The sequence below is a fragment of the Microtus ochrogaster genome, unplaced genomic scaffold, assembly GCF_000317375.1.
Source record: "Microtus ochrogaster isolate Prairie Vole_2 unplaced genomic scaffold, MicOch1.0 UNK1, whole genome shotgun sequence".
Lineage (NCBI taxonomy): Eukaryota > Metazoa > Chordata > Mammalia > Rodentia > Cricetidae > Microtus > Microtus ochrogaster.
Window position 1 is genome coordinate 27,549,177 of NW_004949099.1, and position 13,396 is coordinate 27,562,572.

A 13,396-nucleotide genomic window follows, 5' to 3' on the forward strand; every position below is an offset into this window, starting at 1 on the left:
ACATACATACATACATACATACATACATACATACATACACACACATATGTAGCCTATCCTACCAGGTTGTTGAAAGGCATTTTAATCATGGAGACTCAGTCAGGGGGTCTCAGCAAACGATGGCACTGAGTTTGACCTCCACAAGGTGGAAGATGAGGAACCCACTCCTACAAATTATCCTCTGATTTCCACCAGACTAGAATCCGGTAGGCGCTCACACATATACATGCACACACACATATATGAATAACTTTAAAAAAGAAAACGAGAATGAACAGAGCTTTTGACCCAAGCATGAAATGCATTTTTAAAAAAACGAGATTCGCCGGGCGTGGTGGGTATGCCTTTAATCGCAAGCACTCTGGAGGCCGAGGCAAGTGGGTTCGAGGTCAGCCTAGTCTACAAAGTGAGTTCCGGGATAGCTGAAGCTGTTACACAGGAAAAACCCCGTCTCGAAAACCCAACAAAACAGTATTCGAGGACTGGGCCCATCTCTACTGACACGGGGTCAAGAGAGCTGGGCGAGCAGCCGGGGACGAGGTCTTGGTCTTCGCCTGGCGAGCGGGGGATTCTAGTTTTCTGCAAACCAAGCTATAGCACAGAGCGAAGGGCTCTTACTCAGCGCATGCGCTCCACTCTGCCGGGCCCTTCTCAGGTTCGAAACACGGGGTTCCGGATGGTGGCGCAGGCGCCCTGGCGGCCTATAGAGGCCGCGGCGCCTGCGCCTGCGCAGTCATTCTTCCTCAGGCGGCTGCCATGGCGGGACAAGAGGATCCGGTGCAGCGGGAGATTCACCAGGACTGGGCGAATCGGGAGTACATTGAGATCATCACCAGCAGCATCAAGAAAATCTCGGACTTTCTCAACTCTTTCGGTCAGCGGGCGAGCTGGGGAGGCTGGGAGGAGGGAGGCGTTGGCGGCGGCCGGCGGCGCCCAGTCCCGGCTGCTCCCTTCCTCTTCCGCGCCCCGCCGGCCCCAGTCCCCTCACCCCGAGCCTCACTAGGCGGTCTCGGTGGGACTACCCTGCCCATTGCCAGGTCCCGCGCCCACTGCCCAAGCCTCCTAGGCCCATCCATCCATCACCGACCTCGGTCTGCGCTGCGCTTCCACGCCATTCCCCACTTGGCACACAGTGCGCGACAATGTCACGGTCACGTTTACAGTTAGAGACTCCTGATAGTTCTCCATCTCCTTTAGGGGCAAGTTCGAAACCCCTTAAATGCTTTCTTTCTGTTGCTCCTGCTCACCCCCTGTCCCCCGCCCCCGGCTCCCTTTGGTGTTAATGAGGTCAGAAGGAGGGTTGGGGTCCTCTCGGGCCTTGGAAATGCCTTTTGTAGCCCTGTATCCTCTTCATGGTAGGTGTTCTGGGTGCTTCTGTCTGCTTCCTCAGATCTAACAGGGCAGACACTTTCAGCAGAGTCTACTTTTCCAAAATCTCTCGTAGGTGTGACTGGTGACAGTCTTCATTTCTTTCTGCATTTGTCCCTAGCCTTCGGGGCAGAAAACCTGTCACAGACTCACGTTCTCGGGAAGGCTTCCATCAGAGACTTTCTTACACAAGACGTGCAGATGGCACCTAGCAATCGTTTTCCACTGGGGCGCTTTGGTTCTACTGATTAGCAGTTTTCAGCAGTTTAGACCAAACTGGGTGACAGTGCTGTGTTTTGAAGGAAATTTAAATTGAAGTGATTGTTTTCATTTTCTATCCAGAGAACTAATGAGTCCTAAGTTAGTATACAGGAAGGTGACAGAGCAATAGCTTCGATTATGGAGTGTAGCCTGGGTAGCATGCCCGGGACCCATTCCCCAACCCTTAAAAAGGAAACAGGTTTGGTTTTGAATGGAAAAGTGTCATTAAGGGCCGAGGATGCCCAGTGGGTAGAACACTTAGCATGCATGCACCAGGCCTCTGAATAACAGCACTCTGGAAACAGGCAGGAGGACCAAAGCGAAAATCAGCAGGTCTAGTTACTTCTTACACAGGTCCCATGTGGGGAGAAACATGTACAAAGTCTTTCCTGCTGTCTTTGGTGGCACACACCTGTAATCTTGTCACTTGGGGGGCGGAGGCACAAAGAATGCCATGAGTTTGAGGCTAGCCAAATCAAAACAACCACAAAAAAATGAACCATTTTCTGCATTCAAAGGAGTTCTCTCGGGCCAGTGAGATGGCTCAGCAGAAAAAGGCCACCAAGTCTGGCAACTTAACTGAGTAGAATCCTCAGGACCACAGACGAAAGCAGAGAACCAACTCCCACAAGTTGTCCCTGACCTGATAGTGCTGCCATGGCACATGCCCACCACCTCTGCATACAACGAAAGTAAAAGAATAAATAAATAAGAAGATCTTAACCTGCTCCCCCACCCCATGGTCCCTATCCCATTTTGTTTTCAGTCTTAGTAAATTGCTAGAACTCTTGATACTCGTGCCTTACTACCCCCTCCCCATAGTATCTATCACTCTCTGCTGGCCTGGAACTCTACTATCAGGATTACCACTAATTTGTAACAACCCTCTTGGGTCTGTGTCCTAAGAGCTGGGATTAGAGATATGGACCACCACATCTGGTGAATAACTCTCCCTTCCTTCCTTCCCTTTTTTCTTTGTTTCTTTCTTTCATTCTTTCTTTTTAAATTAAAATGTACTTACAAAGTATATAGGATTATAATCTTTGGTTTTTTTGTGCTAGGGCCTTCACTGTTCTGGAACTTATTTTTGTAGACCAGGTTGACCTTGAACTCACAGAGATTCACCAGCCTCTGCCTCCTGAGTGCTGGAATTAAAGCGCCTCCACCGTCCAGCTAGGATTATAATCTCACATGGATTTCCTGAACAGGGAATAGAGGTTAAAGATACCAATTAATGAGAGAATAACATAAATGTATATGTCAGTTGTACAGCTTTACACCCGTACGTTGCTGTGGAGGTTAGGAGGTTACAGTGGAGGACTCTAGTCAATAAGAGAGTTCATGTATCCCCCAAATAATTTATTTAAGGAATGTAAACGAAGGGAGTATGATTGAGTGGAGTTACAGTTCGGCCTGCTGACATTAGAGGACTTTTTAGATTACAACATCTTGGAAGTACTGGTCCTTTGCCCTGCTCCCCACAGTCCAGTTTTCCTAGGGAGGTTCTGTTGTGGCGGTACTGGGAGTTGAGCTGAGGACCTTGTGAGTGCTAGAAGCGCTCTACCTCCAAACTGTACTTGGAGTTGTTGGTTTGCCTTCCATGTAAGCTATGGTAGTGTTGCTTCACATAATCTATTTACCCTATTTGCCAGAGAACTGGGGTATTGGACATCTTTTAAGAGCAGCATTCCTTACTGATTAGCATTCCCTCAAAGAAGTATCAAATAAAAGAAATTCAGATAGTCTGGTGTGGTGGCTTACGCCTGTAATACCACCTGACTGAGGCAGGAGGATTGCCTAAGGCCAGTCTAGCTAAAGGATAAGACCCTGTCTCAGGAAAACAACAACAGAAAAGCAAAAATCCCTCCAAAAACCCAAGTCTTTTAGGCTAGGGGACAGGATGCCCTGGGATAGGATCATAAGTCTGAGCCTGGCTTAGTCTGGAGAGGCAGTGGAGAGTTGAGAAAATGACTCACCTGGAAAGTTTTAACAAGCACAGTTAGAAAACGTCATTTATCTGTCAGGAAGGAGTTAATATCAGAGGTCCAAGCAGTGTCTAACCAAAGTATTGATGCCAGTTCAATCAGTAAAGCATCAGAATCCCAAGTTAAATCAGGGCTGCTTTCCAGAATTTCAGAGTGATGTAACTTCTCACTGTTTGAAATCTGGGTCTCGGTAATAACAACTTCATTCTGACTGAATTACATTAGGAAGCTTTTCCTTTCTTCGATGGTTACATAACTGCCATGGAACTAGCAAAATCTGAAGGCTTCTGTTTCTGCTTGTTGTTTGTTTGTTTGTTTTGAGACAAAATCTATAGCCTTGACTGGCCTAGAATTCACACTGTGCAGACCAGGCTGGCCTTAGACTCATGGGGATCTTCTCCCAAGTGCTGTTGTTAAAGGTGTACACTACCACACTTGACTGTTTTTTTTTTTAGGGGGGGGTCTGTTGGTGTTGGTGTTCCAGAAGATCACAAATGCTTCTCAGTCTGTTACCGGCCTGTATATTATTTTGGTGTTCAATTGGGATTTCGTTGTGTAACAAGCTGGCCTCAAACCCCTGGCCAGGTCCAAGTACTGCTTCATCTAACTGAGACTATAGGCCTGTGCCTCCATGCCCGGCTGCATAGAAGCTACATTTAGTACACACATATTTACCTTTGACATGTACACCCCCAAGAAAGTATGTCTTATTTCTGACAGAATTTCTCAGACAGGGTCTCACTAAAGTATCCAGGATGGTCTAGAACTTTGAATATTCATGCCTTGTCCTGAGAGCTGGAATTATGGGTGTACACTACCATTGCTGGTCAGAACTATATATATATAGTTGTATATATAGAGGGGGGGGAAGGGAGGGAGGAAGGGAGGGAGGGAGGGAATTGTTGTAGACTAGTCAGAAAGCTCCTGGTCCTCTGTCTCTCCTGAGTTCTGGCATTAAAGTCCTGCATCATCACACCCTGTTCTTTTGTAGCTTTTTTTTTTTTCCCAAAAAAGTTTCACTGTGTTGCTTAGGCTTAGGTCCCGTCTAAAAATACAGACCTAGATATAGTCTGATAATGTTTTTTAGAAACCTCACACAATCCAAAGTACAGAGCAGTGTGAGGTGTGACTGTGTGTCGCCATCTGTGTGGCCTCAGGTTTAGGCGGTTGTCTGACACTGAAGTAGAACAACAGATTGTGACTTCCCGCTTACAAGCTAGAATTGCAAGAGTAAAAGTTGTTCAGTCATTGAAAGAATAGTTCCTTCTCCCTCCAGAGCGCATGGTTACCTACCCTGTGTCAGGGCAGGGACTTGGGTTTGCTGCAATTTCCAAATGCTTCCTCAAAGTAAACTGTAGAATCTTTGTCCACTGACTTAGGTCATCGTAAACGCAGTTCAGACCTCCTGGATAGACACCAGAACTGCAGGGGAGAGGTAAGGGTGTAGAATAGGACAGCATACCCCCTGCAGTTCCTCTAAGTCCTCTGTGCAAGCCTCAGACTGCTTTATTCTAGGACTCAGAGCTTCTCAGCCAAGTGATGGCTCTGTAAGCTCAGGAATCGTGAGCTTGTCAATCAGGAACTTGCCTGAAGGCTCAGCTAACAGTTAAGTTACTTTAGCCTTTAATTGTGCATCATAATGTGGGTCTGCCTTCTAATTAGTTATGCCTTTCTTGAGAGAATTAACTTCAACAGTTTTTAAAACCACCTAGTAGTGACTCCAGACACTGGGTCCTTAATATCTTCAATGTAACAGCCATGTAGGCCTTTCTTGTTGCTACTAAAAAATTGGATTCCTGCTTATTTTCCCAATTTAGGATGCAGCAGAAGTTCCAAATCAAATTTGTTCTCTGTAAAATGTTATTTATAGACATTTAATACAGACATCACACCAGAGATTTCCTTACTTGTAAAGCAGGAAAAGGGACATTTCTTTCTAGATTCCAAAATCTTCACTCCCAAAAACTCATTCAAGAACTTAAACTTGATTTCAAAACAAGAGTCAGGTGTATTGACACTCAGAAGGCTGAGATAGGATTTTCACCCTGGGCTACATGGTGAGTTCCAGTCTAACCTGAACTATATATGGAAATAGAATAGACCCTCCTCCACACACACTCCCCCACACCCTCCTGGAAAACAAAACAAACAACAAGAACAAAACCCAGGATACAATTTGAGATAGTGCCAATTTTTCTTGTGCTAAAGGTGTATATGAAATAGTCCAGAAAGGCTAGCCAGGTGTAGCTGAGCTCTGGGAAGTGAAGCATTCCCAGTGCCTGGAAAGCACCCGGCAGAAGAATTGTAGGTTCTAGTCCCAGGCCAGCACAGGCTGCATAGGGAAGATCCTACCTGAAAAATAAATTTAGAGAGGGAATTGTGTGTTCGTATTGTCAGCAGTGAAGCTGTGGACATGCTAGCAAGCCCCCTGATGAGACCTGGCATTTTCAGTGCTTTGTAACAAAGTACACTTAAATTCAGGGTCTCTAGTCATCTAGTTGCTGAATACTTCCCTACTATTCTTGTTTAAAATGGCGGATGCTGGGGTGGAACCCAAGGCCTTACGTGTGTGATGCTGCACTCTACCCTTGGCTACACCCCAGCCTATGAACCATATTTGTGTTTAACTCAGGCATATTCCAGAGCCTGTGTCTGGAGTTGCACACTTTGTCTTCTTCAACAGTGTTGATTCATATATACCAGTTCCAGAGTATTGTTTGGGGTTCTGATTGATTTACCAGATTGACGGGTAGACCAGCACAGCTCTCCCTGCATCTCTCCTCCCATCATTTCTGTGTATCTCTTCTCACGGGAATTACAGTTGTCAGAGATACATTTATTTGCTTTTGAACTTCCAGACGCCATACTAAATGGAAATCTGGGCCCTTGGCTAGTCCTGACAGAAGTGGTAGAGTCGAGCTGGTGCAGTGGCTCAGTGGGTTAAGGTACTTGTTGTTGAGCCTGATGACTCGAGTTCAGTCTCAGGATCTGTGTAGTTGTAGGAGAGAACCACTCCCAAAAGTTGTCCTTTGATCTCTGCATACATGCCGCGCCACACATAACACATGTACACAAAAGTGTGAAATAGTGTAAAGTGGCAGTGTTCTAGGAACAGTGAGGTCACTAGGGTGGTCATTTGTAAGCTAGACTTGGGAACTAGGGGAGGCAGCAATAGTAGTAAGGTTTAAAAAGGAGGGACCAGCAGGCACTGTGTTGTATACCTGTAATCCTAATACTTGGGGAGTGGAAGCCAGAGGATCAGAAGTTCAAGGTCGTCTTCAGCTATGTCGTGAGGTGTAGACCATCCTTGGCTACCTAAGACAAACGAAAAAAAAAATTAAAAAGGGAGAAGTTCCAAACATGGTGGTACACTCCTCTGTCTCTAACACTTGGGTGCAGGAAGCAAGGAGTGCTTGTAAGTTCCAAGGTAGTGAGCTTCAGGCCAGTGAAGGCCACTACGTAGACATGCCCTGTCTGAGCAGAAAAACATAACAAAAACGTTTGGAGACAGAGCTAAGTGATGGTGTTTTCAGGACTAAGACTCATCTCCTGCCTCCAAAGGAAAGAGAGAAAGGAAAACGATGAGACCGCACAGGTCGCTTGGCCCAGTAGTGATTTCCTGGGCTGGGGAAGCAAAATGGGGAATAAAAGTACTAAATATGAAGTTTCCCTTGGAGACAGTGAGATTGCTGTCCATAGATTATGGTAATGGTTGTTCCGCTCAGCAAGTGAACTGATGACCATGATGCCTACACTCTGCAGGTGAATGTGGTGTGTGAGCTACATGTCAGTAAGCTAAGTTTGAGGAAGGATCATGGAGAATGGGAATGGGTGAATGCGAGAAAGAATGCATGGGAACCACAAGGGAAAAATGCAGAGTTTGAGAGATTGGGTGGTGAGCAAATACTGGGGTGTGAGATCAGACTGACACCAGGGGTCCCCTGGAAACTCTGCTTTAGCAACCCATCCCTCTCTCTCTGGGGCTCTTGTTTATGATATTTATACAGAAGTAACAAATATACATCCTTATTTTACACACACACACCATTCTTCTTGTGTCTGTCTAGATATGTGTAGTTGTTTGTTTTTGCATGTGGGCACATGCCACATGCACAAGGGAATCATCATTGCTTTCCACCCACTCACTGAGGCAGGGTCTCTCTCAGTCAGATCCAGAGCTCGCTGATGGGATTTCATGGCTAGTCTTGCTAGCTAACTTATTCTGAGGAGGATCTTGTCAACCTTCTGAGGCTGGAATTACAGGCAGGCCACCGTGCCCACATGGCATTTACATGGCTTGCTCAATGTCTAAACTCTTGCCCTCAAGCAGGTGCTTTAACCACTGAGGCATCTCCTCAGCCTGTTCTCCCCTTTTTTTTTTTTTTTAACTATTTACTCAAAATGGGGAAAGTGGCAAACCAAAGACCCAAGTACATGAGTAATTTAAGAATGAGAAATCCATCCTTAGGAATTTGGAGACATTCAGAAAAAAAAAGAGGATTGTGTAAGTCTGGTAAGACTGCTCAGAGGCAAACTTTTAGCCACGTCTTGGTGACGAAGAATGTTTAGATAGGCAAGACGCTGATGCTGAGGTGAAAGTTGAGGCTGGGTCAGCGTAGAGAAGGGTTTTCAGAGCGAGTGCTGAAGGGCTTCTACAGAGCCAGCCAGAGATGAGGGAAAGTTGTTCGCTCGCTGTTGAGTCATCCTGTGGGAGAGTGTTCAGAGGGATCACAGCTGCTTGAGACCTAAAAAGTAAAGGTTATTGAGATAGAAACATGGGGTGGAGGAGGTAGTAGGAAGTAGCCGTCACGTTTGTCTCCTGTGTTGGGGACAGCCGAGAAGAAAAGGTCTAATGGTCTCAGGTAGAGGAGTCAGCAGAGAAGAAGGTATTTTAGGTTATATTCCGGGAGAGGTGGTAAAAAGGAAAAGACAGAGGAAACAGTCAAGGCCGCTTTTCACAGATGGAGTCTTGGTTCCGTTATGTGCTTGATACTGATTGAATTTTCTCTAGCTCAGAAAGGCCTCTTTTTGGTATTTAGATACTGTTGAAGCACTGTTTTCCAGTGGAAATAACTGCATAGCCTCCAAGAGCTCAGATGATAAGACGCTGTCTTACTTTTCAATTGCTGTAACAAAAGACCATGGCCAAAGCAACTTATAAAAGAAAGTTTTTAATTTAGAGTTCACTTGGGACTCATGGTTCCAAAGAATTCGAGTCCATGACCATTATGGTGGGGAACATGGTGGCAGACAGGAGTGGCAGAGAGAGAGAGAGCTAACAAAGCTCCCCCCAGCGAAACCCCCCAATAAGGCTCTACCTCCTAATTCTAACCAAGAATTCAAATATATGAGTCTGTGAGCGCCATTCCATTTTCTAATTCCCATAGGCTTGTGGCCATATCATGATGCAAAAATGCATTTAGTCCAAAATCCCAACACTCAAGAGGCGGCCAGCCTGGTCTGTTTATAGAGTGCCAGGACAGCCATGTCTACATAGGGAGACCTTGTCTCAAAGAAAAAAAGAAAGAAAAAACTGTCTTCATAGTCTTTTCCAGACTCAGTATAGTTTAAAAGTCAAAGTCTCTTCTGAGACTCGAGGCAATCTCCTAACCCCATTAAAGAAAGGAAAAAAAGCACCTTATGTATTTCCAGCATGTAATGGCACAGAATCTGTGTTGCCCTTCCATAGGGAGGATCAGTGGCATAATGTGGAAATGCTGGGCCAAGCAAGATGGAAAACCCAGCAGGGCAGACTCCAAATCCTGTATCTCTGTGTTTTACATCAGAGGTCTTAGATGGTTCTTCCCTTACAGCACTGCTGACTGCACTTCTGACTGCAGCACACTTCTCTCTTTCCGGCTCTTTCTGCTCCGTCTGCAGCTCGCTCTAGCAGATACCCCACGGCTCTAGCACATCCTAGAATCGCCAGTGCCGTCCAGGCTTCACTTTCCCAGCTGCACACGATGGCAGCTCGGCTACCACGCAAGGACTCCTTACCACGCGCCTGGCCTCAGAAGCTCTCCTCAATCGTGGAGGAAGATTCCACGGCTCATTTTCTCAATTATCCTTCATGATTCTAGCCACAGCCACATGACCAAATCCTACCAAGTTCTGCTGCCTGTTGGGGATGGAGCCTGGCCTCCATTATTATAAACTGATTTGTTTCTTGCCTCTTAGGAGCAGGAAATTCCTTACATCCTTTTCTTTTATAAATTGCAGGATTAACTTGGTAGGGTCTGGGCCCCAAGGGTGTCCATTCCCTTATTCCATTTCTCATCAGACTTCTTTTCTCTTTCAGCACAAGCCTTGGCTCCAACATTAAATTTCCTACTGATCTTTTTCTTCACAAACTGTATATTTTGTATTTCTCTTTGCCCTGCTTGTTTTTTTTTTTTGTTGTTGTTGTAGACCTGCAAACGAGTAATTATTAATAACAACACCACCAAGTTGCTGTTAGGCTGTCTTGAAATATTCCCTGCCAAAGAAATTAGTCCAAAACTTTTCAGTTTAACCTCAAGCAGATTTTTAGGATAAGGCTAAAAAGCAGCCATATTCTTTGCAAAAATATCACAAGAATAGTCTCTACCCTGGACACTGTTGTTCCCCTTTGAAACCTCTTACGCTGGGCCTCCATAGTCTCGGTCATCCAGGCTCTTATTAGGATGCTTCAGTGCATTGAGCATTAGAGGCCCATTAAGATCTGCTTACGAGCTGGGCAGTGGTGGCGCACGCACTTGGGAGGCAGAGGCAGGCAGATCTCAGTGAGTTCAAGGCAAGCATGGTCTACAAAAACGAGTTCCAGGACAGCTAAGACTGTTACACAGAGAAACCCTGTTTTGAAAACAAAAAACAAAAAAACCTGCTTACAGTATTCAGCACTTTTCTATCCTAAAATCTTCCATATTCTCCAAAAAGCAGTGTGATCAAGCCTGTCCCTCTCTGATAGCCTACTCCCTGATACCAACTTGTATCCTTTTAATTGCTGTCACAAAATACCATGACCCAGACGACTTAAGAAAGAATTTTCTGGGGAGCTCACAGTTCGAGAGGTTGAGTCTGTGACCATCCATGATAGGGAGCATGGTGCTGGAGCAGTAGGAGCTGAGAGCTGATGACTTGATCTGTGAGCATGAGGCAGAGAGGCAGGGTCAGACAACATGAATGGCACGGGCTTTTGACATTCTCCCTCTGTCCTTCACCTCCTTCCTTACTCCCTTCCTCTCTGCAGCTCCTCTCCCTCACCCACCCTTCCCTTGTTTTCTGCTGCATCCTCTGGCCTTTCCCCCTCACTGCTGCAGTGCTGGGAATTGAACTTGGAGTATTGGAGTAATACTGGACATGCCTCCTCCATTAATCTGTAACCCCAGCCTGAAACCACACTCAGATTTTGAGTTTTAGTCTCTTTCCAGGCTAGCGATGTGTGGTGCCTGTAATACCAGGGAACAGAACCCACTCCCACTCAGCCCCGTGAAATAGCTGCACTCCTCAGTGTGGTGATTCAGCGCACAGTCCTAATTTAACTTCTGGGGGGTTTATTGAGCTACACCCTGTCTTAGGTTGAAGAGCTTCTCGTTTGCTTGCTTCTCTTGAGACCCTTAAATTTGCTCCTGGATGAACGGCCATCTGTGTCCTTTGCACATTAGTTTTATGTTGCTGCTTTAACAATTTCCCATAAATGTAGTAACTTTTTAAGTTGCATAAATTTAGGTTGACAGGAGGATCACTGCAACCATCCTTGGCTACAAGGCAAGACACAGGTCTCCCTTGGTGTTGGCTCTTCTCTGCCATTTGTGAACTCAGATGTTACATAAAATCTGAGTAGTTAAATGCTTCTTGTCCAGGACAGTCAAGGCTACACAGAGAAACCCTGTCTTGAAAAACAAAAAACAAACAAACAAAAATGCTTCTTGCTGCCGGGCGGTGGTGGCGCACGCCTTTAATCCCAGCACAGGCAGAGGCAGGCGGATCTCTGTGAGTTCGAGGCCAGCCTGGGCTACAAGAGCTAGTTCCAGGACAGGAACCAAAAACTACGGAGAAACCCTGTCTCGAAAATTCAAAAAAAAAAAAAAAATGCTTCTTGCCATATCCCCAGTCCCCACGTGTACTTGGAAGGATAAATTTCCTTTTCAGTTCAGATGGTTTGTGTGGGTGTGGGTGTTTGGAGTGACATTAATCCTGAACATCAGTTTCCTTTTACCAGATATGTCTTGTCGTTCAAGACTCGCAACACTAAATGAGAAATTGACAGCCCTTGAACGGAGAATAGAGTACATTGAAGCGAGGGTGAGTATGGCCCAGGCGACCCAGAGGGAATGCACATTTCTACTAGAGACAGGACAGGCTTACAGACGTTAGTGCTCTGCCTGGAACTAGGTGTCTGGGATTCTGGGGCTGCCTCTGCTACCACTTCCATTTCTCACTGTATAGGATCCAAAAGAGGATTTTTATTATTATTATTTTTTTTTAGTGGTTTTAGTTCCTTTGCATTTTATCTACATGTCAGTTTTCCCTTCACAGGTGACAAAGGGTGAGACTCTCACCTAGAGCTGTGCCACGCTGCTGCTGGGAGTCGCTGTACAGAACTCTGGCCATGTGGGAAAGGCCCAGCAGCCTTCTGCGCCTCCCCCTCTTCTTACAGAGCAACAGGGCTTTTTCTTGTTTTTCTTTTTTCAAAAGTGGCCTTTGGGCTCTGCTGTATGCACCTGGGATGTGATGTGGCATGGGGAAGAAGTCCAGGGAACCTCTTGGAAACATCTTTAGGCATTTGCCCTTTTCAGTAACATTGTTTGGAACTACTTGTCAATGTGTTTGAGGTGTTCAGAGGCGAGCCGGGACTCTGTTAAGTCCCCCTGCCTCAGTCTCTTTCTCTCAGACTTCCCTCCGCACTGGCTGTCAACAGTCCATCTTCTCTCCGCCCGTGACAGGAGGTGGGGGCCATCCTGACTGAGACTCTTGTGCCCTGCAGTGTGGTTGCCAAAAAATGTTGTTGCTAACCCACCAATTTCTTATTCTGGGAGGTCAAAGCCAGGCCCCCAGTTGGCTTGAAGGGACATTTTCAGTTTTCTTTCTGTCACTTGGGGTATCTATGGCTCTTGTACTTCCCTAATAAACTCCACTTTACCTGACTGCTGTGATTGTGTGACATCAGGACCTAGAGACGGGCTTACTGTCCAGTGTGGTGCGTAGGAACACGCCCTGACAGCACCTGCAGCCGGAGCTGTTTGTCAGAGTGCTTGTCTGGGCACATGAACTTATTCATCCTGGAACCATTTGGCCATTCAGCAGATACTACGAAGGACTTTTACTATATAGGTGTGTTAGACTCCAATAAAAGATACAGTATTGAATGAAATATCATCTTCCCAGTTTAACTGCACCCAGGATAGACTACTAGTTTTATAAGCTACAAGCTTAACATACTTTCTATGAAAGCAAATGCTGAGGTTTGTGAGATGGTTCAACAGGTAGCGTGCTTGCCTCCAAACCTGAGCCCTGAGTTTCATCTCTAGGACCAAGGCGGTGGAAGGAGATCACCTCCTCTTGCAGACTATCCATCCTCTGGTCTTGACGTGCTTGTGTGGCATTCCTGTGCAGGAGTGTGCACATATGCAGAACGTAAAAACCATTTTCTCAAGCAAATACTACAGTGCTGCCCGCGTTTCCAGGCTTCCTGGCTCGTTGCCCTCACACCACACTTCATCCTGGATTAATTGGATCGTTTTCAGAGTATGTGCAACCTAAAAAGTACCTGACTTGCCTTCTCTGAACTAACCCAGCTGGAT

The 13,396-nt window shown here is 46.0% G+C and overlaps 2 protein-coding genes across 2 annotated transcripts in view; one reads left to right on the forward strand and one right to left on the reverse strand.

Annotated features, from left to right (window-relative positions):
* Fancd2os (FANCD2 opposite strand) overlaps positions 1-679 on the reverse strand; it is a 6,610-nt gene extending 5,931 nt beyond the window's left edge. Inside the window, exon 1 of the mRNA XM_026788270.1 lies at positions 619-679. The gene's annotated coding sequence lies outside the window, so the exon portion shown is untranslated. The remainder of the gene's footprint in view (positions 1-618) is intronic.
* A 13-nt stretch (positions 680-692) lies between these two features.
* On the forward strand, positions 693-12,739 carry Brk1 (BRICK1, SCAR/WAVE actin nucleating complex subunit). The gene is made up of 3 exons (XM_005365018.2): positions 693-874; positions 11,815-11,897; positions 12,132-12,739. The coding sequence occupies exons 1-3, from the start codon at positions 757-759 to the stop codon at positions 12,156-12,158; spliced, it is 228 nt and encodes a 75-aa protein (XP_005365075.1). The 5' UTR covers positions 693-756; the 3' UTR covers positions 12,159-12,739.
* Positions 12,740-13,396: the final 657 nt, after the last annotated feature.